The sequence below is a fragment of the Aedes aegypti genome, chromosome 2 (assembly GCF_002204515.2).
Source record: "Aedes aegypti strain LVP_AGWG chromosome 2, AaegL5.0 Primary Assembly, whole genome shotgun sequence".
Classification (NCBI taxonomy): Eukaryota; Metazoa; Arthropoda; class Insecta; order Diptera; family Culicidae; genus Aedes; species Aedes aegypti.
Genome location: NC_035108.1, coordinates 400545866 through 400572178, shown reverse-complemented (window position 1 = coordinate 400572178; position 26313 = coordinate 400545866). Strand labels below are relative to the sequence as shown.

At 39.9% G+C, this 26313-nt stretch overlaps 2 protein-coding genes across 4 annotated transcripts in view; one reads left to right on the top strand and one right to left on the bottom strand.

Annotated features, from left to right (window-relative positions):
• The window catches only part of LOC5577896 (serine-rich adhesin for platelets), a 404297-nt gene that overhangs the window by 195151 nt on the left and 182833 nt on the right, over positions 1–26313 (bottom strand). The window lies entirely within an intron of this gene.
• Positions 11826–13824, top strand: LOC5577914. The gene is made up of 3 exons (XM_001656650.2): positions 11826–12024; positions 12081–13367; positions 13429–13824. The coding sequence occupies exons 1-3, from the start codon at positions 11971–11973 to the stop codon at positions 13765–13767; spliced, it is 1680 nt and encodes a 559-aa protein (XP_001656700.2). The 5' UTR covers positions 11826–11970; the 3' UTR covers positions 13768–13824.

Sequence of the window (26313 nt, the reverse complement as noted above, 5' to 3'; positions counted from 1 at the left end):
AGACGAAGAAGCTAAGTAAGAGTTACCTGTGGCGGTAGAGTTTTTTCCATTTGATTTGAAACAATTGGAAAGGGAACAGGGGAGGAGTTCAAATTTCCTGCTACGATATCGGCATAGGATTTTCCGTGGTAGATACATTCGAAATTGAAAGATTCGAACGGCTACCCGACGGATTAAAAATAGTTTGTGAATGAGCATGATTATGATCTTCCTGATGGGTATGATTCATGATCAAGTGATCGTTAACTGAAAAATGAGTATCGATACTCTTCCAGGGAAATTCCGGAAACGACCGTTATCGTAACGGATATTATCTTTCATATGCCTGGCACGAGTCTCAATGACTCTATTGCCTCTCTATTGACCAATAATTGGACTTATGATTTCCCTTGCAATTGACGCAAAAGAATTTATCGGTATCTTCCTTCACTGGACAGACGTCCTTGGCGTGAGAAAAATCTCCGCAAATCATGCATTTAGAATCTATACGACAATTTTTTGTACCATGACCCCACTTTTGGCACCGACGGCACTGAGTGGGGTTCTGGTAATTTCCTCCAGGTTTCTGGAAATGTTCCCATGTCACACGGACATCAAACAAAAGTTTTGCTTTTTCTAAAGCTTTAATATTATTTAGTTCTTTTTTGTTCAAGTGAACTAAATAAAATTCTTGGGAAAGCCCTTTCCGACCAATGCCAGATTGGGTTCTCTTTTTCATAATGATTACTTGGACTGGGGAAAATCCAAGTAAATCATTTATTCCATTTTTGATCTCTTCAGGTGATTTATAGTCACTTGAGAGACCTTTCAAGACGACTTTGAACAAACGTTCAGTTTTGTCGTCATTAGTAAAAAATTTGTGCTTCTTCTCTTCAAGATGTTTGAGAAGAAGTTCGCGATCTTTAAGAGTTTCCGGCAAAACGCGACAGTCTCCTTTGTTTGCGATTTGGAAGGAAACCTTGATTCCCCTAATGGAGTTCAAGATCTCCTGCCTAAATCCCCCAAATTCGGAACAACTGACCACGATAGGCGGCACTCTTTGCTTCCTCACTTGAATCAAAGAGCCTGGGCTAGAGGCTGCTTCGATTTGGTGTTCGGAAAATTTGTCTAGAGCATCGAACTGATTGCTCATTTCGATACAATTATTCATTTCACCCTTGGAAGAAACTTCGCATTCCGGCGAAACGTCCTTTCTTCCATTCTTGCCACGTGTAGTGACAGTTTTAAAACCCACTTTTTTGGAAGGAAGTAGTGAATTCAGAGATTCACCCTTCCTTTTGTTTGTTGTTGATACCATGTTTAATTAATAAACGAAAGAAGACGTGTCCTTCGAGAGGTTTTTTCCCAAGACGGTGTCCAAGAAGGATTACCACCGCTAGCTTTCGCCAACGGGTCCAACGAAAAATCGAAGGCACGGGTCCAAACAAGGATCGTGAAGGGATCAATATTAGAAAAAAAAGTACTGAAAAGTACTGTTTTAGAAGCACTGAAAAGTACCGTTTTTAATGTTAGCACTGAAAAGTACTGTTTTATTGCTTTAGGTAGTTTTTAAGAAAACTTCCAAGAGCAGAGAGAATACACGAAGGTACAATGCGCACTATTTGAGGAAATTGAATCAAACAATTTCACCGGCAGCATGCAGGAATGCAAAAGCTCATGCCGACCGGCTCAACATTGTGGTACCGTAAAACGGAGTATCTTTGATAATGAAGATGACTTTGAAAATACATACATACTGAACGAAATAACATAATTTTAGTAATCCAGTATATCAAAGCAAATACAACAGTAAAGAGTATAAGTTTGAATCTTCATGTTGAAGTTATTTTTGTTGGAATCTGGGACATTTGAGGCTTATGCTTGGAACTCTTAAAAATTATTTGTTTTAAGATCATTATTTGATGCAGTTGTTAAAAGTTCTATCAAAGTTACCCCGTTTTACGGTAGCCTACAACAAAAAGGAGTTCAAGTGAAATGTTTGCATAAATATCGTTATTATCTCGAAAGTATGACTGCCGACGCATGGCATAGTAAGCAAACTGCTGCTGCTGCTGCTTGCAGGAGAATGGAAAGGGCTTGCACTGTTCGTGAAATGCATAGGCTATGCGTTCCGGAGCGGCCATGCGTTGCATCAGGCCAACCAACAACCTGCGCGTGCTCCCGGCGACGACAAGACAAAGACGAAGACCGGTGGCGACGACGTTGATTATCGAAGTTACTATGACTATTGCGCAATGTTACAACTGCACAATTGGCCGGAAATTCCTCTAGGTAACTTACATGTTGAAAAGGCACCATGATTATGCCCATTCCAAGAAGTTGGGCAATTGTGAAGGTAATTGGGATTTGCATGTGACACTAGGAAATGGACATTGCAGACGAGTGATGTGTAGCTTGTTTGTTAGGTTTGTTTTGGACATGAAACGAAAATGTCCCCAAAAAGGCCCTCGTGAAAACTGTCCCAGGAGGTCTGGAGAGGTCATATCTGTTGTTCTCTCGAATTCATAAAGATTGAGACGTCGCACGGTATGTTTTGGACACGAAATGAAAATGTCCCCAGAGGGATCCTGGTGTAACCAGGTGTTCCGTAATAATCCATTCAAATTTTGTTTAAATGATGACGAAATGGCAGCTGTTCGAAAATGCCTTGTCGGGGGTTGGGGACGTAAAGGTTAATATTAATTAGGAGAAATCTTACGATGGTGACTCTAAATCACATTACATACATACCGTCGGACGGGGCTACTTTTGATTCCAGGGGCTACTTTGGACACTCACCTTTTGTGTTTATTAGCAGCGTAAATATTAATCTGTGCTATTTTGTGTCTTCAGCACTTTTATTAACCAAAATATGCTCTACCACTAGGCATGATTTTTTCTTGGAACAACATCAACAATAACAGGATAAACAAGAAAACATTTCAAAAAAGCCCGAATAAATATTCACAAGGTATAAAACATTGGCTATACAAACATTGTTTGAATTTTACCCATGTCTTGGAAACTTATTGGGAGCATCACAAAACTATCAAATCGTCATGTTTCACGAAATTCTTGTGATTTGTTTTGCTTAAAATTGTTGTTTTATTAAAATAATTTATCAAAGGTTTTTGCGACTTTTATTTTATTATAATGTTTTGGTTTGTGTATTTTACAACATAAAAAAATAAAATAAATGTTTGTAAAAGTAAATAGACATGAAACACATATATTTCAATACGTACCAATGCCAAATTCACAACATAATCTCTAAAAATAACTATTTTTCGTCATATTTTACATGAATTTGCAGTACAGAACAGTTGCATCCTTCAAATGTCTAAATTAAACTACTCTTAAGCCAGCTCTAAACTGCTAAGAAGCTAAAAGCATATTACAAAAGCAAACTTACTTCTTTCCGATCTTGCTAAACTTTACTTCATAGATTGCGTTTTGAATGAAAATAACTTACTGGTATTAAATTAGTTACCGGTATTAATGTGATCCTTCAACATATCGTTCTTATAACAGTAATAATAGAAAAAAAAGAGTTTTTGTACATAACTCATTTATCATCGCAGTACCTAGTAGTTACGTCGTTCGTTTATGTCAACTTGAAAATCGAGCATTCGTAACTGATAGTTCCATTTAAGAGGAAGTTGAAAATTTAAGTTTCATACTGCAAACTGAGAATAGTGAATGGCATGTTTCGTTGAAATTTGTTATATATGTGTAATTGATTCTAGCTTTGCAATTTTCTACGTTAAGTTTATCAATGAAAAACGTTCCATAGCATCACAGTGGACGACAATCTATTGAATCAGTTTGAAAGTTATAAGGAAAAATCATTTCATTAGCGAATTGTGAAAATGTCCAAAGTAGCCCCTTTTTGTCTTGAAGGACACACTTTTTTCGCTATTCAAGCATTTTTGTTATTTATTGATGGATTTGCCTCATATTTTGCACATTTGTTACGTACATATACAACTTAAATATAGGCATAAATTATCAACATCTATCCATAATTCTAAGAGTTACAAATCCTCAAAGTTAAAGAATGTGGAAATAATGTCAAAAGAAGCCCCGTTTGACGGTACATACAAGATTCTTTTGGAGTTCCTTAAAAAGATATTTGGTAGACTCCTGGCAAGATGCTCGGCGGATTTTTATGTAGGTCATTGAAGAAACAGTTCGTTGATATATTTTTCCCTGATCAGATCATCGGCAAATCGTTTTTGAAATGTGGAAGGAACTTTGAAAAATGTCAATTACGATGATGTAGTAGATTTCCTTAATTGATATAATCGCTCATGAACATATAAAAACCCGCTTTCATTTTCAACTTGACCTGAACCTTACATCACAACCTCACCCATTAATGTTTGAGACTCTCTCAAGTCAACAGGTTAGACGATGATATTTTATTTTGCCTCTCTTACTCACGTCTAATGCATACAAAGACCACGCCAAAAGTACTCATATGTCACTTGGGATGGCAGTTGCGACCGGTACGAGGGACAGTTCCATAATTAATAACTCGGATCGGCTAATTTGCCAGCCTTTTTCCCCTTGCACGCACTGAATACAGTCAGGTCTCGTATTAGACGATGCCATTTACTTTTCTTCCTACGGAACCCAGACAACCTGAATGTACTTATAACGAAATCGCCTTTTGCGTTATGCGATTCTTATATGTGCAAAGTTTCTGTATAAGATGTCGTCAAAAGTGGAGGCGATATAGTGCATATTTTATATGATGAAAATTGGCATAAAATATCGATTTAATTGCGAATCAATATGTAATTTTATGCGACTTAATTCATAATAACAAAGTTGATTTGTCAGCTGTTACGGATTGGTTCGACTTACTTTGTTAGTGTATACGTGATGGAACAAAATGCACTTATGAACTCAAAAAAAAAACAGAATTTTATTCGAGGGAACTCGTCAATCAAACGATTTCGTTCGGCATGTTGTGCAAGTGTAATGATGTTTCTACAAGTGTACGACTTTTTACGTTAATGCTTTTGCAACTTCCGATTATCTGGGAAAATTCTAATATCTAAAAAACATAATATGAACTGATTACCTGCAAAATTCAACCTGAACCAATTACACGACAGCCGAGCATTTTTGATTGGCGTAAAGTGGGTGGCAACGTCTAATACGAGACCTGACTGTAACCTTTGATCGGCGTTTCCATTTGTGGGGCGGAAATGCGATACTGTCAAGGCAGCGATTGGCGGCGCCCGTTTCGCGATGAACGACGACTCCGACTGATCGTGATCCACCACGCGCGTCACGGTCTGTGTAAGGTTACGTCTGTTTACCCAACGAACTTTCAGTTTCGATTAGCATACATTTGGAGGCTCGTTCGGTTGGAAAATGACTGTAGGTATGGTCTCGATAATGGTGCAGTAGTTAGTTTAGTGGCCAATCAGTAGGGTTGGAAACCGGTGGCATGTTTGCTATCGAACTGGATCTATTGATTATCGTAAACGATCAATAAATAACCCTCGTGCTCATTGATTGGTTCAGGTGGTTGGGCTGCATAAAGATATAGATATACCAGTGGTGCTCATCCTGTGGCCCTCGAAGTCTTAGAATGCTGCCCGACTTTGAAATTCTCATAAGAGTCATTGGAGCTTAGGATACTTATTTTTTAATATCTTAGGTTTTCTGTACTTACAAAAGTATACATTGTGGTAGTTTGTACCAAAAATAATTCTTCTTCTGCTTTCTTGCGTTACGTTCCCATTGGGACAGGGCCTGCTTCTCAGCAGCAGAGCCTGCTCTTATGAGCACTTTCACAGTTAATAACTGAGAGCTTCCTTTGCCAATTGACCATTTTTGCATGTGTATATCGTGTGACATATACGAAGACACTCTATGCCCTGGGAAGTCGAGAAAGTTTCTCGACCTGTGGCATTCGAACCCACGACCCTTAGCTTGGACTTGCTGAATATCTGCGCATTTATCGCTAATTTGGGATCATTTGCATTCAAAACAATTGATTAGCAAATGTTTCTGACCAACTGAAACATAATAAAAATGTTTCTATGTGACCTGCATTTCTGCTAAAGATTCGCTATATGGGCCGCAGTATACTGCAGCTTGAGAACCACTGTTATACGCGATCGTGTGCGTCAGTCGGCCGATCCTATTTGCAAATGTAAATGAGGATAATGGTCATCATCGTTTAGCTGTGGGTGCGTTTTGCAGAAAGTGGGCGTTGACGGGGAAATTTATGATCGCAAAACTTTGATGGATGGGCTTCGAGGGCACGTATGACAGATTTCATATGTCGTCCAGCGTCATGTCTTTAGGTACAAATTATTAGGTTATGTTCACCGTTTAGAGATCATTAGATGGTCATATATGATTATTATCTGTGAATAACTATTTTGGGAAAAATCTAATTTTCTAATGAATTTAAATCAAATTACTTTTAGCATGAATTGCCTATTAAAACACGTCTTCAAAGTGAAAACTTTTGAACGGAAAATTTCGTAAGATTTCAAGCGAAACATTCTATGAGTGTGCGGAATTTGAATGAGCACAGTACAAGAGCCAATTACCACCTAGTTTGTTCAAAAACGTACCTGAGTTTAGCACATTGTTCTATACACATTTTGTTGCAATATATCTTTCCTAATGGCCATTAGGGACAACGTAAGGAATTCATGAATGCAAAATCACCACAATGACTGATCATGATAAATCTGTCACAACCTGATTCCCAAGGGCCAACATTTCACAATAGCGGTGCGTTTATATGTACCGTACATACAATAGCGGCAAACATGCATCGAAGAAAATATTCACTTTATCAATTTAAAGTGCAAATATTGCACTATTCCAGGCTCTAATCGCTAATCAAACTGTCATCGAGACATGCTGCTCATGGAGACATGGAACGCGTTACAGTGACAAATGTACTATTAATTCCGATAAATGTAAAAAATGTATGCATACACAACTCCTTATCGTTAAGTTGAAAGCCAGAAGATGGAAGGGGTTGGGCGATTTGCATTCAATGTGTGATGGGAGTGACACATTGATGTGAAAATTGTATTTCGGAAGGGGCTCCGATTATCTTCTATACTGTTGCTTTAATGGCCTGCATCTAAGAATAGAAATATTTTTCCAATCGATATGAGAACAAGGATCAAGGTGTAATGCAAATGAGTGGTCAATCAGTCACACTTTAATCTAGCGTTGAAATGGCAATACATTATTCTTCTTCTTCTTGGCATTGACGTCCTCACTTTGGCCAAGTTGCCATTATCGCATTCGTTTGCCCAGGGAAGTCAAGGAAATTTCCATTACAAAAAGATCATAGAACGACCGGAAATCAAACCCAGACACCTTCAGCATGGCTTTGCTTTGTAGCCGCGGAACCACTCAGCTAAGGAAAACAATACATTACTTTCCTGATTTAATGCAAAAGTTCACCTGAATTGGTTTTGATTCTATTTTCGATAGTTTACATACAAATGGACCTAGTAGTACATTTCTCGAGATTGTAACCTTCTGTATCGACAACAGCTATTTTCGGCAAATACTACGAACAAACCTTTGGCACAGCTATGGGCAGTCCTCTCTCGCCAATCCTGGCGGAGCTGGTCATGGAGATACTCCTGAGGACTGTCACTAAGAGACTGAAAATCCCAGTCCCAGTTCTCCAAAAATACGTGGATGATCTCATCCTGGCTCTATCTTTTGACCTAATTGAGCAGATGTTGGCAGTTTAGTTATAACCAACATATACAGTTTACTGTTGAACAAGAGCAAAATGGTACTCTCCTGTTTCTGGATATGCTACTCATCCGCAACATAAACCAAACGATATTAACTCGGTGGTATTCAAAGCCTATCTCGTCAGCACGACTCTTAAATTACCACTCTTTCCACCCCACCGCTATGGAGATAAATGTTGCAACCAACTTCACCAAACGGGTTATGACACTAACCACCGATCCGTCAACACCTGAGAGAGACTCGCGAAGAGGAAAAATATCAACGTCATATGCAGCCCAGATTCCCCTCTCACGAAACGTCAAATGCAGCCCACCGTTTTTATGGCTGAAAAAGTGAAAAGTATTGTGTTCAAAGGAAAATGTTATTAAAAACCTCAGTCGACGGAGCAGTTTTTTTCCAAAGTTGCTGATAAATCTTAGCAAAAGATCAATTATTTCTAATGTCTGCTACGTTTGCTAGCATGAAATTTCACTCAAACGGCTATTTATGATTCGATGTGATGCAAACTCAATCATTTTTGGCTGAGATGTTCATGTGAGGTTTTGAACAGCATGCGCATACCTAATTGGTATAAACACTAAGTGGAATAAGAAAAAACTCAGCAATCACAGAAAAAGAAGACCGTCTTCGCGAGTCTCGTCTCAGGTCAACACCAAAGTCCAGCATAATATTCCAACAGCTCCACCAAAACAACTATCCATCGTCCCTCATGAACCGACTCATAAACCGCACCAGATACACCTCCCAAAACCAGCAGTATGATCATCGAGCATCACTCAATACTACGCAACTACAAACAAGCTAGCCACACACCAATTACACCGACCTAACAGACACAACAACATCCGATGATTCCACCAGACCCTCAGCTGAAAACCATAGAAGTTCCATTCAGCCGTCCATCGCCGAACCAATCCATCGCCAGAGTATTGCAGCATTCCGTACATCGCACAACTAAGTCCAACCATCGACAGTCTCCTAAAAACCGATTTTCCGCAAGTAAAAATAGCCTACAAAACACATAAAAATATCATAACCATCCTAAAGACCCGGTTGATATTCTCGATCAATCCAATGTTCTTCTTCTTGGCGTTAACGTGCTCACTGGGACAGAGCCTGCTTCTCAGCTTAGTGTTCTTATGAGCACTTCCACAGTTGTTAACTGAGAGCTTTCTTTGCCAAAGTTGCCATTTTTGCATTCGTATATCGTGCGGCAGGTACGATGATACTCTATGCCCAGGGAAATCAAGGAAATTTCCATTACGAAAAGATCATGGACCGACCGGGAATCAAACCCAGACACCTTCAGCATGGCTTCGCTTTGTAGCCGTGGACTCTAAACATTCGGCTAAGGAAGGTCCATGAAAACTGATTTTACGGGTCTACCCAAAGTTAAAAATTTAAGAATTAATTTACTTAGCTCAAATGAAGAGTTTGATCTAAAATATCTTCGAAAAAGTTGTTCAAACAACATTTTCTAAAAGTTTGCAGAAGAGCGCAGCCACAAATTTCATCAAATAAAAAAGTTTGAGTCTTAAATATGGGCCACCCTTATCAACTTTTTTCTTATAAGATGCAAAACTCAATTACGAATAACTTCTCTGAAGCCATCGTTCGTTCAAAATCGACAAGAACAGAGAAATCACTTTTTTTCCTGCTAAAATGTCGATTCGGGCCACTATGCACTGGGGCGAAATTACGTTAAAAAAATAAAAAAAAACCCTACTCTACTAAATTTGGGTCTCCTGTCGTGTTTTTGATCATTTTATAGCAAAATTTAACTTTATAAATCTGCATAATATGCCTAAATGCAATTTTTTCTTAACATAAGCACGTAATTAGAGAATAAAAGGTTTTTAGCAAAATACTAATACTGTATGATATTAAAAAATGAGTTCAGTAGTTCACACTTAAGATTACACAACATTTTTAACACATAAGGATAGCATGTAGGCATAGCAGCAGATCGTTTAGCACCGTTTTTTCAACAGTACTGCTTACACCTTCAAAAGCTGTGCCGAACTGACCCTATTAAAAATGTAATAATTCAAAATCATCATTACGCATCTATGAACAAGCAAACAAACTGCCATCGAAACATTCAGTATTTTTGGAAGAGAATGCTTTTTGGTACCGACCTGATCTAATTCGCCCCAGTGATCAATTTGCCCCCAGATTACCGAACCGTTAGTAGCTAGTAGAACCAGGTCCGTCCCACTCGGGCTCAGATTGGGTACCACTTCTAGTACTGCATTTGGTCCCTCGGTAGTGCAAAAGGTACCCAAGTTTGACAGATCGCAGTACACTTTTCACGGCATTCTAGATTACCTTATGAGCCAAAAAAATTTGGACAACTGCAAGGGACATGGAGGTCTTTAATTTGTATTTGGTAGAACGGTACAGGGAAGCAAGAGCTGAAAAATAAACGTATAAACTGAAAAAAGAAAAGGCTGCACGAAAAAGTGTGGTAGCTGAAGTTCGAGTTTCATGACTGAACTGTTGCAGAACATGGTTTTCCGACGAAATTAACTATGTGCAACGCTGGATGATTCGAAATCAAGTGTTCGGATTGCAGATGAGGTGTCAAACTCGGACCGGACTGTTCCAAAAATTCAAATGATGCTCGAAAAACTAGACATCCATACGAACTTAAACGATCCAATCCGTCAAAAATAGTCGAAAAGGCAGCCATTTGAACCTTTTTTTCAATTTCTCGGTGGATACGGGTTAAAGGGATCAAGGTATGCTAGTTTGAAGGGACCATGCATTTCATTGAGTAAGGGGAGATTTCAAATTACATAATATCGAGTAAGGGAGAGTTGACAGATTTTTTTTGTTTGGAAACTTGGTGTATGTTTTCCTGAAACCACTTAAAATAATTGCTCCAGTTTCACTTCTCCTTCTTCTTTTTCTTCTTCTTCTTCTTCTTCTTCTTATTCTTATTCTTCTCTCTGGCGTAACGTCCCTACTGGGACAGAACCTGGTCCTCAGCTTAGAGTTCTTAGAAGCACTTCTACAGTTCTTAACTGAGAGCTTTTTTGACGATTGACCATTTTTGCATTTGTATATCATGAGGCTGGTACGAATATATTTTATGCCCTGAGAAGTCGAGAAAATGTTCAACCCGAAAAAAATACTTGATCTGTGGGATTCGAACCCACGACCATCAGCTCGATCTTGCTTAATACCCAGACAACCAGAAGTCGCATCAAAACTAACGTAATAACTCGTTTATTCATACAAATTACATCAAACCCGCAAAATACGGTGAATGAAATCGTCAGATAGACGAGTCTCCTCGCATAAAACACTATTTTTCTGAGTTCATTCGTACATTTTGTTTCGTCCCGTACACTCATACAAAGTAAGTCGAATCAATCCTTAGCAGCTGTCAAATCAACATATGTTATCATAAGTTAAGTCGCATTAGAACACAGGTTAGTGCGGTAGAAAATTAATATACTCGCATTGTATGCTACTAATCATCGCATAATATATGCACGTATATCGCCTCCACTTTTGTACGTAGAAGACCTTTTCGCGACATCTTATAAGTGAAATTTTGCACATCGTTATACGTACATTTTGGTTGTCTGGATAGCTGCACGTTTGCCAAGAGATTCATTTAATATTTATCATGTAGAATTAGATAATAGTGATCATTAAAACAGGTGTCCATCATCTGGGGAAGGGGAGGGGATCTACGACAGTGTTACAGTACGTATAGTAGATATTGGTAAATGCGTTAAAGAGGTCCAGAAATCCAGAGAAACTATGGAATTTAGTTTTGAATCTTGACTAAGTATAGACTTTGAGTGTTAACCTGAAAAATGATGGTTAAATTAAGCAAGGCGCTGCTTGAAAAAGTGGTGGTGTAGATTCATGAATAATGCAACAGTGTCGATTCTATTTCTAACTTTCTACGCAACCATTCGGCTACTGTAATGGCCTTCCGGTTTCCAAATGACAAATCGATTCAAACTAAAGATCCAAATCTCTAAACCCGAACATGAAACTAGTTTGGGATCAAATATTTGCCTCTCCTGGTTCATTCAAATGATAACTCCTCACACAGGTTTTGTTTGCATAGATTCGGCCGCTTCGGAAAGTTGGAGCTGTTGGGATTTTAAGTTACAGCTGATCGGATGGTGATGCGTTTCTCTAAGCTCAAAAGTGGCCGGATCGGTGAAACCCAAATCAGTTGACGTAGAAATAGACAACCGACCAGTCATGAGTAAAAGGTACAGAGGATTAACAGGAATACTTTTGGTGATGTTGGTTCAGGTAATTTGAAATAAATCAATTGATAGATATGAACTGAAATGTATTTTTTTTTTTAGACCAAACCAGCATCCGCCGATTTTGGCTTACCAATGGCGGTTGTGGGAGGAACCATGATCACTTCAAGTGCCAACAGTATCAACACTGTGATTAACATGATGAACATGAATTTAAGGAGGTACAGTCCCGTCAAGCAATATGGACCCCTTCGATCATCCAGTGAAAAGATTGCACAGATGGCTCAGAAAGTTGCAGACCTGGGAAAACTGTTGGCATCCAACGTGACGAAGGCAGCTACTGATAGGGTCACACCGGTGACAGAGCTGTTCAACGCATTGCAAGGCTCATACGACCAAATGAGTCAGTACCTGAAATCGGATGCATTAGTTTCTGTCAACTCTCTTGATGATGCTTTAAAAACTACTGAACTGGTAAATGCTTTCGACGGAGTCACTGAAGCCATTGCCAATGTCACTACAATAACGCAAGCTTTTCAACACGCAATTGGAGAAACGCTAACTGCTGCCAACGGGAAACCAGTTACCCGAAGCACCGTCAATACCTACATCCCTCCAAGTCTTACGATTTCCATGGCGAATGCACTCGGACAACTGAAGGAACAAACTTCCGTTCTATCAAAAGCAGTCGAATATATGCTCAAGAATATCGCAGTCGTTGATGCTCATATCACCAAAGTGAATGCCACCGCCCTAAATTTGGAACAAAGACTGAATGCAACACTATTAGGCATTGAGCAGCAATATCTTGCCGAAGCAGACAACATCATCAGGAGATTGTACACATCTCAGAACAACGTCAAAACTGAAATCAGCAATTCAGTTGGCAAGCTGTCAATATTTCAGTCAAATCGAACTCTTCTCAATATGGTTGACGGATTTTCAGAAGCTTACACCAAGTTATACTATTATCTCTTCAATCGCAACCAAACCGACACGGAAAGCATCCAACAAGCTTACAATGAAATTATATCCAACATGAAGCAACAAGTGCAAAGTCTCAACAACAACTTCACCTCGGAGATGCAGCAAACTGCCATCACTGTTGGCTTCCAATACCTCAACCGGAATGCCAATTTCAACTATTGCTTCGTCAATCACCAAAACCAGATTTTCTCCGCTTTCACTGTCGTGAACAACGCTGTCAACGCCTGCCTGAATAGGGAAAAAACTCGATTGGGGCGATTACCAGATGTGATCGACAGGTTCCTCCGACAAACGGAGGCCAACACCGAAGATTTCAGTTTCAATATAGCAACTTGCACGTCGCAGTCTGGGTTCGAAAAATCTGCGATGATCTACATGCAGGCTCATAGTTGCCTTAACACGGTACGTTCTTCAAGTTGTTCATTACTTCTACCACTATCTAAATTCTTTCCGATTATTCTAGACCCTCAACCACACGGAAGGCTTCCAGCAAGTGATCGCACAAGGATATGACACCATGTTGCAGATGTTGCGAGCAGAAGTGGCTGGCAATCGGTTTCGGCTGAGCGATTGTTTGGAGTCCCGAGGTAACGAAGGCTTGGCGTTGATCGAGGGTCTGAACCAGGACGTGGAGAAATGTCTGTATGGAGACGGTAGACGAACCTCCTTCGCGGACGGAGAACAGGAAGTCCAATGGGACGATACGGACGGCGGAGAGTGGAGCGTAACGGAAAGTAGCACTGAACCAAATGAAGACTATCTGGATGGTGAGCATGCGGAAGATTTGCTAGGTAATTATTGAAGGAATGGGAATATCGTTGGTAACATGTTTTGTGCATTAAAATAAACAGAGTATGAACATTGTCTACCTTTTTTGAAGCATATTTGTTAAATCGCTCAGTTGAAAAGGGTGATCCTTTTTACATAAAGACATTTCGCATAAGGATATTTTGCACAAGATCGTGTGACGATTTGCATAAAGCAATTTCATACAAAAACAGGTAGCATTTTCAACAAAATGCATATTTCTCGTTGTGCGAAATATCCCATATCGACTGCCCATTCATGATGAGGTATATCCAACTTCCTCAAATGATTTGTTTTAGCACTTCACGAATAAGAATGTTATCAACATTCAAGATGGATTTAAGCTATACAAACTCATCACCCACCTAGAAATCATGTCATGCTAAGCCAACATAATTTTCTTGGTGTTCGTTGTCGATTTTGGTTTTGCCTATCAGAATGTACATCTCTATCACATTCAGCATCAGGTAACTTAAGCTTTTTCTTCTTCTTCTGGCTACAACGTCATCTGTCCCAATACTGCTTTTTAGCTTAGCATTCTTATGAGCACTTCCACAGTATTAACTGAGAGCTTTCTTTGCCAAAGTTGCCATTTTCGCATTCGTATATCGTGTGGCAAGAACGTTATTACTCTATGCCTAGAGAAGTAAAAGTAATTTCCATTACGAAAAGATCCTGGAACTTTTGGCAGGCTTACAGGACTATCCCTTTTTTGTTAAACGTTCCGCCAACAGTGTCCAAATCATTCGCGAAGCAAACAAATTGGCTGGATCGTTTTGAAACCATTCCATCGACATGACATCTCCTAGCGCAATACTGAACAACACATCAGACAAAATTATATTATTTTGTCGTAGCCCCTGGCGAGATTTGATGAAACTTCAGTGTTCGCCCGAAATCTTCAAACAATGTTGTAAACAATCTACCTTTGCTTTTATCAGCTTTTTGGAAAAGTCTACTTCCTTCATAATTTTCATAACTAACTTACGATACGTAATAGTAAACTAATTTACTACCAGTGACACACGACCGAAGCTGATCTAAGATAAAACTTTGTAGGCGGCATTTACCAAAATGAAATGGGCATTTCATCTTGTCGCTTGACTTTTGGATAGAGCACATGATCAGTACCTCTCACCTGGGAGGGAGAAACCGATACAAAATTTATGTACGTCATAGTGAGCCGAGATTCTGCTGTCACGAACTGTCACTGAGAGCCCAGATCTTAAACAATGGACAAACATAAAAAAGCGCGTAACTAATCAAAACATATTTTTGCATTTCAACAAAATTGACAACAATCGGTTGAAAATCAATTCCTGCACACCCAAAAGCAATGCCAGAATAGCACCTTTCAATTTGATCGAATATAAAGTACTGAAATACGCATCTTTTTACTCTTTTCCAATCAAAATTAAAATTAAATGCACATAAACCTATGGCCCTTTTTCCAAGTTTGTCCAGGAAGATCGTGTAGTAGTATCTGTGCCGTGTGTAGTATCTGTGCCTCCCTACCAGCCTCTCACTACCCCGGTAGCTATTTTGTTTCCCAGATTGAATCTAAAAGTCGGCGCAGACCATGATTAGTTCAGCTCCGATATTCTACTGAACATCTGATATATAGTTTTTGAGCTTTCGAAAGGCATTCCCAACTTTTCCCTGATCAGTTCCCATCGTAAGCTGAACTGATGTAGACATTTCCTTCACGATCTTATTCCTCGTTACCTGTGCTCTTAAACCCATTTAAGTGTCCATTGAAGTGCTGCTTCTATTTTTCAGTCATATCACGTTAAAATTTATTCACATCTCGACTGGCGTTCATTGCATGAACTGCTGATACATTGCTTTTTCTTAAAACGACAGGGTTGTTTCATCCTCTTGCTTCTAAGAGTCTCCAGAAAGAGGCCGGACTGTTTTTCACCGTTTCCGTCTGTAGTGCTCCATTTGTTCCTTTGCTGTAGAGTTTGTCCGATATATCCCCGAAAACCATTTCTCCGATTGGACTGTTTTCCTGGATGTTTTTTCCATCGCATATTTCAGATTTTGTTTAATTTTCAACAGACTGAATTAAGAAAGTTTGATTATTGATTTAAATTAATGCTTCCTTTATGAATGATTTGAATTGAAAAAGTTTCTATCGAATTACTACGGTTGGGGAAAAGTTGATGACAGTTTTTTTTACACATTTCACACAAGGTAAGGTTTCAACAATATTCAAGAGATGGAAAAATCTGATGCTTTGTATCGTTTGTCCGGACATAATTCATCTAGATGATACTTGGCTGGACGGGCAATGGCAGAGTTATGAAATACTGGTTGAAAAAAGTTTGCAAGATTCAAAAGCATAACTCAAAAAACCTAAAACAGACATCATGATTTTCACTCCATAAGAACTTCAGATGAATAAGTGAGTCGATTGGGTTGTTTTGGATGCATCTGAAAGTTAAGCACATAGTGTCTAGGCTATTATTCGATCATTACCTCTTCGTTATTTGATAACGTTAAAGTTATTTGTTTTGAAATTCATCAATAACCCTTCTTTAGAACAAACGTTGTTCTACCTTATTTTACTGGTTTAATAATCATTTGCATCAACATATTTGATAATTTTTAGTTAGTTTAGTTTCACCTTCTTTCAAGAGTGCTCCGGGAAAGCCCAAGCAATCGTATTCGTTTTATATTTTCCTCGTGTCGTCGGTGGGGCGCTTCCTTTTTTTCTCTGTATGCGCGCGATTTGCTGGGCAGTTCGGAAGTGTGTTGATTATGTTCGATGTTCCCGTGGAGCGAGCGATAGAATCAAGGTTAATCGTAACCTGTTAGCGTTGTGCGAGTATGAAACGATATTCCCGTTAAGTCGTGGATGGATTATCAACTGGTGAGTTCGTTTCATGCTTGTGTTACATATTTATATCGAGGCAACGTTTCGTTTTTTTTTTTTTGTATTCTTCAAACAAACTATGTATGGTTCGTCATTGAAAGTGTTGGTATAATTGTGTTCTGTAATGGTCCAGACAATCGTGTTTTTTTTTCTTTTCATGTGAGTAAAATATGATTATGCATGCTTTCTCTCAAATAATTGTTTATAATGATCTAATCGCTAACCAAAGTGAATCATGTGATCCAACGATCCTCCCCAGTAACCTTTTTGGAGATGCAGAGGCAAACATGGTTTTCAAATAGCAAAAGTTACACACTAATATTCTTTCCCTCAATCCCACCTGACTGCAAGGAAATGGCTGGCGCCGTTATTAACCATATATAAATATGCACACTGATGAATATTACGGCCAATCCCAGCCGAACTTCCAGTTGATTCTTTGTGCATTTTCACTGACTTCGGTCAATCACGGAATAGCAACCATTGCACTATGGGCCAGGGACGCAATCTGGCGGGGAAAAAAATAATAGCTCGGTAACGCAGTGTTTAATGCTGGATTTGATAAAATAAACAACTCTCATGAAGACGTCAAAATTCAACAGCTCACTGTTTTCGAGTTATTGGCGAAATGAGACCAAATTATGGAAAAACTTTTTTTTTATCATCGAGTTTGACATTTTTCTCAAGAACCATGTCATATATATTTTTTTTTCTGGTATAAATATATCAAACACAAACTCTGGTGGAAAAATTTTAATAATACAACGCATAAAAATTGAGAAATAATGAAAAACATTGAAAAATACAGAAATTTTAAACCCTAGTATCTCCAAAAGCGTAAAAATTGCAAGCTCAAATTTTCAGGCAACATAGAACAATACTTGATGAAACAGATGTCAAAATTTCAGAGAGGTATGTTTTGGTGCTTCTGTGATTTTTTTTTAAATTTTCTTACGATTTTCTTTTCGCTACGCGATCAATATTTTCGTGGCAAATATTTAAGTCTCATTTAAAATTAGTAGAAAAAAATTACTATTTCATGAAATTATTGCCTATATCTGCCTAAAGTACAATCCGACTTTGGATTCCATCTGAAATTCGTCTGTCGCAGTATTTGGAAGCTTTCTATCTAAGAAAATCACCAGAATTTAAACAAATATTTAAGCTTAAACAACCAAACAGTTCTCAAAGTCGAAAGAATCTCTAAATTGATACCTTTGATCCGAATCCTTTGTTTCAGAACATCCAAGGATCAACGTTTTTCTCGCCTAAAAACAAATATACAAGCTCATGACAAGAGATTGTGCGCTCTGAAATTTGAGTATTTAGAAATATCGAATGGAATATATTTTATAATTTGATTTTCCATACTAAAAGTAACACATTCACAAAAAAATTACTCACCTTTGCCCATGATGACAACAATCGACTGACACATGATCTCATTTTTCATGGCTTACTATATCATTTGAATCATTGAAGATCCAGTTTTAATATACACTTTCATCTACATTACCCGATATCAACTCAAGAAACTGCTCTAAAACTTCATTTCATGGCTACTATGATGGCTTTGGGAACTTTGGTCGTATGCTGACAGGGAAGGGGGGGTTTGCTTTTGCTTTTGCTTCTGCAAACCTTGAGCGTCTGTACTCCATGTTAGGAGCGGCTCACAACAGCGTCTGTTCCCCATGTCAGGGGCGGCTGATCATCGTCCGAGTGCCAGAGAAGGACTCTAAGCTAAACTGCGCACTATGGTCCTCCGAACATTTAGGGGGAATGGTCCTCCGGAAATCTAGGGGGTTGGTGTCAGGCCCTGCAAGCCAGCCGTAAAAAAAACCAAGCAACGAATAATCAACGAGAGAATACGAACCGGGACAATCGGCGAAGACCACAGCGACGTAAAGGGACTAGCGATTGGAAGCTCGGTACGTGGAACTGTAAGTCTCTCAACTTCATCGGGAGCACACGCATACTCGCCGACGTGCTGAAGGACCGTGGATTCGGCATCGTAGCGTTGCAGGAAGTGTGTTGGAAGGGATCAATGGTGCGAACGTTTAGAGGTAACCATACCATCTACCAGAGCTGCGGCAATACACATGAGCTGGGAACAGCTTTTATAGTGATGGGTGATATGCAGAGGCGCGTGATCGGGTGGTGGCCGATCAATGAGAGAATGTGCAAGTTGAGGATCAAAGGCCGGTTCTTCAACTTCAGCATAATAAACGTGCACAGTCCTCACTCCGGAAGCACTGATGATGATAAAGACGCTTTTTACGCGCAGCTTGAACGCGAGTACGACAGTTGCCCAAGCCACGACGTCAAAATCATCATAGGAGATCTAAACGCTCAGGTTGGCCAGGAGGAGGAATTCAGACCGACGATTGGAAAGTTCAGCGCCCACCGGCTGACGAACGAAAACGGCCTACGACTAATTGATTTTGCCGCCACCAAGAATATGGCCATTCGTAGCACCTACTTCCAGCACAGCCTTCCGTACCGATACACCTGGAGATCACCACAGCAGACAGAATCGCAAATCGACCACGTTCTGATTGATGGTCGGCACTTCTCTGACATTATCGACGTCAGGACCTATCGTGGCGCTAACATCGACTCCGACCACTATCTGGTGATGGTCAAACTGCGCCCAAAACTCTCCGTCGTTAACAACGTACGGTACCGACGGCCGCCCCGGTATGACCTAGAGCGGCTCAAGTAACCGGATGTCGCAGCGGCATACGCGCAGCAACTCGAGGCTGCATTACCGGAAGAGGGTGAGCTGGACGAAGCCCCTCTTGAGGACTGCTGGAGAACAGTAAAAGCAGCCATCAACGATGCAGCTGAGAGCAACGTCGGGTACGTGGGACGGAGTCGACGGAACGATTGGTTCGATGAGGAGTGCCAGGAGGTTTTGAAGGAGAAGAATGCAGCGCGGGCGGTCATGCTGCAGCAAGGGACCCGGCAGAACGTGGAACGCTATAGACGGAAACGGCAACAGCAGACCCGCCTTTTTCGGGAGAAAAAACGCCGCCTGGAGGAGACGGAGTGCGAGGAGATGGAACAGCTGTGCCGGTCTCAGGAAACGCGAAGGTTCTATCAGAAGCTCAACGCATCCGGCAGGGATAAGGATGGGAGCATTCTGACGGACGAGCGTGAGGTGATCGAAAGGTGGAAGCAGCACTTCGACGAGCACCTGAATGGTGCTGAGAGCACAGGCAATGAAGGACGGGACAACGGAGGAAATGCCTTCGTCAGTACTGCGGAAGATGGAAACCAACCAGCCCCCAATTTTGAGGGAGATTAAGGATGCCATTCACCAGCTCAAGAACAATAAAGCTGCTGGTAAGGATGGTATCGGAGCTGAACTCATAAAGATGGGTCCGGAAAAGCTGGCCATTTGTCTGCACCGGCTGATAGGCACGATCTGGGAAACAGAACAGCTACCGGAGGAGTGGAAGGAAGGGGTAATCTGCCCCATCTGCAAGAAAGGCGACAAGTTAGATTGTGAGAACTTTCGAGCGATCACCATTCTAAATGCGGCCTACAAAGTATTATCCCAGATCATCTTCCGTCGTCTGTCACCCGTAGTAAACGAGTTCGTGGGAAGTTATCAAGCCGGCTTCGTTGACGGCCGATCGACAACGGACCAGATCTTTACTGTACGGCAAATCCTCCAAAAATGTCGTGAATACCAGGTCCCAACGCATCACCTTTTCATCGATTTCAAGGCGGCATAGGACAGTATCGACCGCGTAGAGCTATGGAAAATCATGGACGAGAACAGCTTTCCCGGGAAGCTCACGAGACTGATAAGAGCGACGATGGAAGGTGTGCAAAATTGTGTGAAAGTTTCAGGCGAACACTCCAGTTCGTTTGGATCCCACCGGGGACTACGACAAGGTGATGGACTTTCGTGCCTGTTATTCAATATTGCGCTAGAAGGTGTTATGCGGAGAGCCGGGCTTAACAGCCGGGGTACGATTTTTACGAGATCCAGTCAATTTGTTTGCTTCGCGGATGATATGGACATCGTCGGCCGAACATTTGAAAAGGTGGCAGACCTGTTCACCCGCCTGAAACGCGAGGCAGCAAAAGTTAGACTGGTGGTGAATGCGGCCAAGACAAAGTACATGCCAGCTGGTGGGGCCGAGCGCGACAGGGCTTGCCTAGGTAGCAGTGTTACGATAGACGGGGATACGTTCGAGGTGGTCGACGAGTTCGTCTACCTTGGATCCTTGATGACGGCTGACAATAACGTTAGCCGTGAAATCATCAGTGGAAGTCGGGCCTACTATGGCCTCCAGAAGAAGCTGCGGTCAAAAAAGATTCACGCCCGCACCAAATGTACCATGTACAAAACGCTCATAAGGCCGGTAGTCCTCTACGGGCATGAAACGTGGACGATGCTCGAAGATGACTTGCAAGCACTTGGAGTCTTCGAACGTCGGGTGCTTAGGACGATCTTCGGCGGTGTGCAGGTGAACGGTGAGTGGCGGCGAAGGATGAACCACGAGCTCGCCCAACTCTACGGCGAACCCAGTATCCAGAAGGTGGCCAAAGCTGGAAGGATACGATGGGCAGGACATGTTGCAAGAATGCCGGACAGCAACCCTGCAAAGATGGTATTCGCTTCGGATCCGGTTGGTACAAGAAGGCGTGGAGCGCAGCGAGCTAGGTGGGCGGTTCAAGTGCGTATCGATTTGGCGAGCGTGGGGCAGAACCGAGGATGGAGAGATGCGGCCACGAACCGAGTATTGTGGCGTGAAATTGTTGATTCAGTGTTATCTGTGTAGATGTTAACTAAATAAATGAAAATATGATGGCTTATATAAACAGTTTTCTTAAAGTATTTGTTCCATGACTCGTTATTTCTGAAAGCCGATCGTCCCTTTAGATCGTCTCATGTAAATTTAACTGTATTGCAAATATCTCAAAAACACCAAAATATACCTCTCTGAAAGGTTGACATCCATTCCATCTAGTATTGTTCTATGTTGCCTGAAAATTTAAGCTTGTGATTTTTGGCACCTTTGGAAATTATAAGGTTCAAAATAGCTCTATTTCTTAATTTTTATTTCTTAATTTTTACGCGCCGTATTTATTAAAATTTTCCACTCCACTGTTCCGAGTCTGCTGTAGGGACTTCGGTGAAAACATTTTTGGAGATATTTATGGACATTTCTTCGAAGACCTCTGTGGAGGGTTATATAAAAAACTTCTGTGTAGATTTCAGTTTCTTGATACTTCTGTAGAGACTCTTGAAGAAACTTCAAAAGAGACCTCTGCAAAGACTTATTTTGAGATTCTGGTCAAACTGCTGAAGAGACTTCAGTGGACACTACTGTGCCTACCTGTTTGGAGGCTTCTGTGGAGACATATTTGGAGACTTTTTGTGAGACGTCTATATAGAATTCTGTGGAGTACTTTATGGAGTTTTTATACCAGACATCCATAGCGGTTTCCACGAAGACCGTGGATTTCACAGTTTTTTGTGGATACAGCTATGGAGAGTCGTGTGATTATCACTTCAATGATTCCTGTACTCGTTGTAGGTACCAAGGGGACCTTCTGTGGAGATCACCGAAAAGATCTTCTAAAAGATTCCTTCAAAGAGTCCACTTGTGTACAAAACTCTTTGGAAATCCTCAATTGGATGAACTGCTCTTCGCACTTTGAATTTGAAATACCTAACGCGTCTAGAAATTGACCTAATTATTACGAACCAAAACGGCCCGACCGGAGCAGTAATTGCTAATTCACTCTAAATTCCTATCTACATTACAAAGGTACAGCTTTGAAATGAGAACAATCACCTCATATTATCCTGATATTGGGCACATCGGCTATTTACCTGGAATAAGAGAAAGAAAATGAGTTAATTGGATTATCAATAATTGGAGAAATTGTACATAAATGTGAATAGTGGAGTAGAAAAATATAAAAAAATCGATTCTATGACATTTCCCGGAAATCATTTCCCGGAATGACCCATTTCCCGGAAACCCATTGCCCGGAATGCCACTTCCCGGATTGCACCAAAAATAAGCTTTTACGGATATTGTTTTTTTTCGGTTAGAATGTCAGAACTGAACGGCTTACAAGACCCTCATATTCGTAGCGATTAACGAGCAACTATTCAGCAAGACCACAGTTAAGTGTCGCGGATTCCAACCTCACCGATCGAGGATCTTTCTGGGTTGGAAAATCCTTCTACTTTCGAAAGCATAGAGTTTCTTTGTCATGTGGAGAAGAATATTCTCAGTTAGTCACTGTAGAAGTACTAATTTGAACATTTAGCCGAGAAGCAGGCTCTGACCAAGTTGGAACGTCATGTCAGAAAGAAGAAGAAGAAAATTATACCTTAGACAAGTCCTGCCAGGTCAAAGTGCAAAAATGAAATCAATTGCCTGTCAAAAAAGACCACTTCTCATTGGTCGTTTTGACAAAGGCCTACTTCCACATTGTGGAATTGAATTGCAACAGGGAGCTTTGTTGGTATTCCAGCCGTGTTGCTAGTTTGTAAACTAGGTTTTCAACAAAAAGTTTTTAAATTTTTCATGAAACAATTTTTTTTTTAAATCTACTTGAATATAATGTTGCCTAGCACATATACTGCCCATAACTGCATATTTGTAACATTCGACAAAAGTAGGCATTGAGTAAATGGAATACCAAGTGTGCATTTTATGGCAGTATGGGAAGAAACTAAAACTTCTAAAAATTACCAGGAACTCAAAAGTGCTTATTTGAGGTTGATATTTTGTACAAATCATATCGCATACTAGGTGAATTGTCAGAAAATAATTCTGATAGAAATTTCATTGCTATCACATTACGAGGCTCATTTATAAACTCAATGTGACTGTTATGCGGTTATAATTACCAATGTGACAAAACAACTTGGTATTTTTTTTTTCGAATTTTCTAGAACAATCTCACAGATTTCAGTAAGTTGATCGAAAGTATTTATCATTTGATGACTCTCCATGGTATTAACTCCATTTTGTCAAAAATGTCGAATGTGACTGTTTTGCAGTTATGGGCAGTATAGTCCTTAAAACTATCACATAAATAATAATTGTACTTCAATTATAATTGAAATTGCGCTCAATTTCTAAAAAAATGCTAATTTTAATCGTAAATAAGATTCTCTAAATAGCTTGCATTTTAAAGTGCACTAATTGAATGATACTCAAAGAACACGGTTGCTAATAAGTGCACCGTAATTTAAATTTGTTTATAAGATTTCTCTACTAAAGAAAATAGTAGCACTGGATACTATGTCGTAAGGGTAATTGGGTTAAAAACCAACAGTGCAGTCGCGGCTGAGCTGTTACGTTCTGTCCTAGGATTATACCAATTAAAACACTATTGCAACATAAGTTCATGCTAATGCCTCATTCCAAAAGTGGGGAAGGAGCTGAGGGAAGTGTTACAAGCCTAACAATGTTGACAAAGAGGAAGTTGGTCAAAATTTTGAGTGAAATATTTTGTGTACAATCCAAAAACTCAACAGAATAACTTTAGTTTGAAAGAAGGGAAAATTTCTGATGTTTAATATTGCAGCTTTTCGCCAAAAATTTTTCTGTCAGTTTAATTTGAAAGAATGACAAATGTTCAAAATAAGGGTGGTTCTCTATGAAAATGGCAGTTACTATAATTGGGATTCATTTTGATGGATTTGTGCATCACTTTGAACATTATTTTTTGTTCTAATGGCATAACTCGAAAGAACAGCATATGTATGAAAGAAGGACAATAATCCTATGAGAATACAGACAGTACGGACAATAATATCTCTACCAGAATAACACCGGCCAAAAAGTTCCTCAGAGACATACATATGGCACAGAGATTTAAAATGAACTTGCAATCAGATTGTTCGAAAAAAAAAAACTATCCTTAAATCTAATAAAAATCTAACCCAACCCTTAACTTAGCTCACGAACTGAAAACATGATGGATAAAACTTGAATGTGTCTTATCAATGTGCTACTTAATTTACCGGTTATACCACTTTTGTAAGCAGAATATCTAAAATAAGGACAAAAGTTGAAATTGCCTGTTGCTAAAATGATATTTTTTTAAATATTTTATTTCAACATGGAAAAGTGAGGATGCAATTAAGCATGATTTTCCAAACGATACATAAACATAGTATTACCACCATGTGGGGTGACATTGGGCCTAGGGGTGACTTTAACTGCCCTTTTCAATGCATCTCATGGCTGAATCTATGACAAAAGGTCGAAAGACAAAAGGTCGAAAGGACATAAGGTCGAAAGACAAAAGGTCGAAAGGACAAAAGGTCGAAGAACAAAAATGAAGGGACAAAAGGTCGAAAATATTTTTTCAAAGAAGGAAAAATTTCCCACCATGCAAATCATTTTCGACCTTTTGTCCTTTCGACCTTTTGTCTTTCGACCTTTTGTCCTTTCGACGTTTTGTCTTTCGACCTTTTGTCCATAAACCCTCATGGCTAGCATGACCCTTAGAAAACTAATTTATGCCAATCTGGTGTATATTTACAAAGTATTCTTATTTATATGATTCTGATATTACTTTGCCGTAAAAATAGCGGTCCAAATTCACTCTTATGGCCCAACGTCACCCTCGAACGACAGTAAATCATTAGTTTATATTATTTTAGACGTTGATTATTTTAATTATTCTTGAATATCTTTACGGGAAATGGGGTATTCCGGGAAACGATTTTCTGGGAAATGGGTCATTCTGAGAAATGTCTTTCCGGGAAATGGGGTATCCGGGAAATGATTTTCGGGAAATATTTTTCCGGGAAATGGTATAGAACCAAAAAATCACAAAGTTAACTCCTATTTTCATTTATTTGTCAAGATGTACGGTCACATCGAATCTCTTTAGTAAAAATAAAAATAATCAGGTTATATCCTTTTTTCCATCTTTCTTCTTCTTTCTGGCGTTACGTCCCCACTGGGACAGAGCCTGCTTCTCAGCTTAGTGTTCTTGTGAGCACTTCCACAGTTATTAACTGAGAGCTTACTATGCCAATGACCATTTTTGAATGTGTATATCGTGTGACAAGTACGAAGATACTCTATACCCTGGGAGGTCGAGAAAATTTCCAATCCGAAAAGATCCTCGATCGGTGGGATTCGAACCCACGACCCTCAGCTTGGTCATGCTGAATAGCAGCGCGTTTACCGCTACGGCTATCTGGGCCCCCATATTTTTCATCTTTGTTAACGACATTTTTTTTTGCCATGGGCCAGTTCGTAACGGAAACAGAGACTACTTCCCTTCCGAAGGGAGTCGTCACTGGCATATCATAAGTGACTATATAGATGGGATTTTAATCCTGGTCATCGGCGTTACAGGTGTGTGTTCTAATCACTACACCAGGTCTGCCTCATCTGGTTGATCAAACTTCATAAAGATTATTTGAAGTTCTGATATACCGTCAAACGGGGCTTCTTTTGACATTATTTCCACATTCTTCAACTTTGAGGATTTGTAGCTCTAAGAATTATGGATGGATTTCGATAATGCTTGCATATATCTTAGTTGTATATGTACGTAACAAATGTGCAAAATATGAAGCAAATCCATCAAGAAATAAAAAAATTGCTTGAATAGCGAAAAATATGTGTCCTTCAAGACAAAAATGGGGCTACTTTGGAC

What these genes read in the sequence shown, in the direction of transcription:
- LOC5577914 (XM_001656650.2), top strand. Translation starts at nt 11,971, where the DNA reads ATGAGTAAAAGGTACAGAGGATTAACAGGAATACTTTTGGTGATGTTG. An exon ending in TTTTGGTGATGTTGGTTCAG is followed by an intron (nt 12,025 to 12,080) that starts GTAATTTGAAAT and finishes TTTTTTTTTTAG; the next exon opens with ACCAAACCAGCATCCGCCGA. An exon ending in CTCATAGTTGCCTTAACACG is followed by an intron (nt 13,368 to 13,428) that starts GTACGTTCTTCA and finishes CGATTATTCTAG; the next exon opens with ACCCTCAACCACACGGAAGG.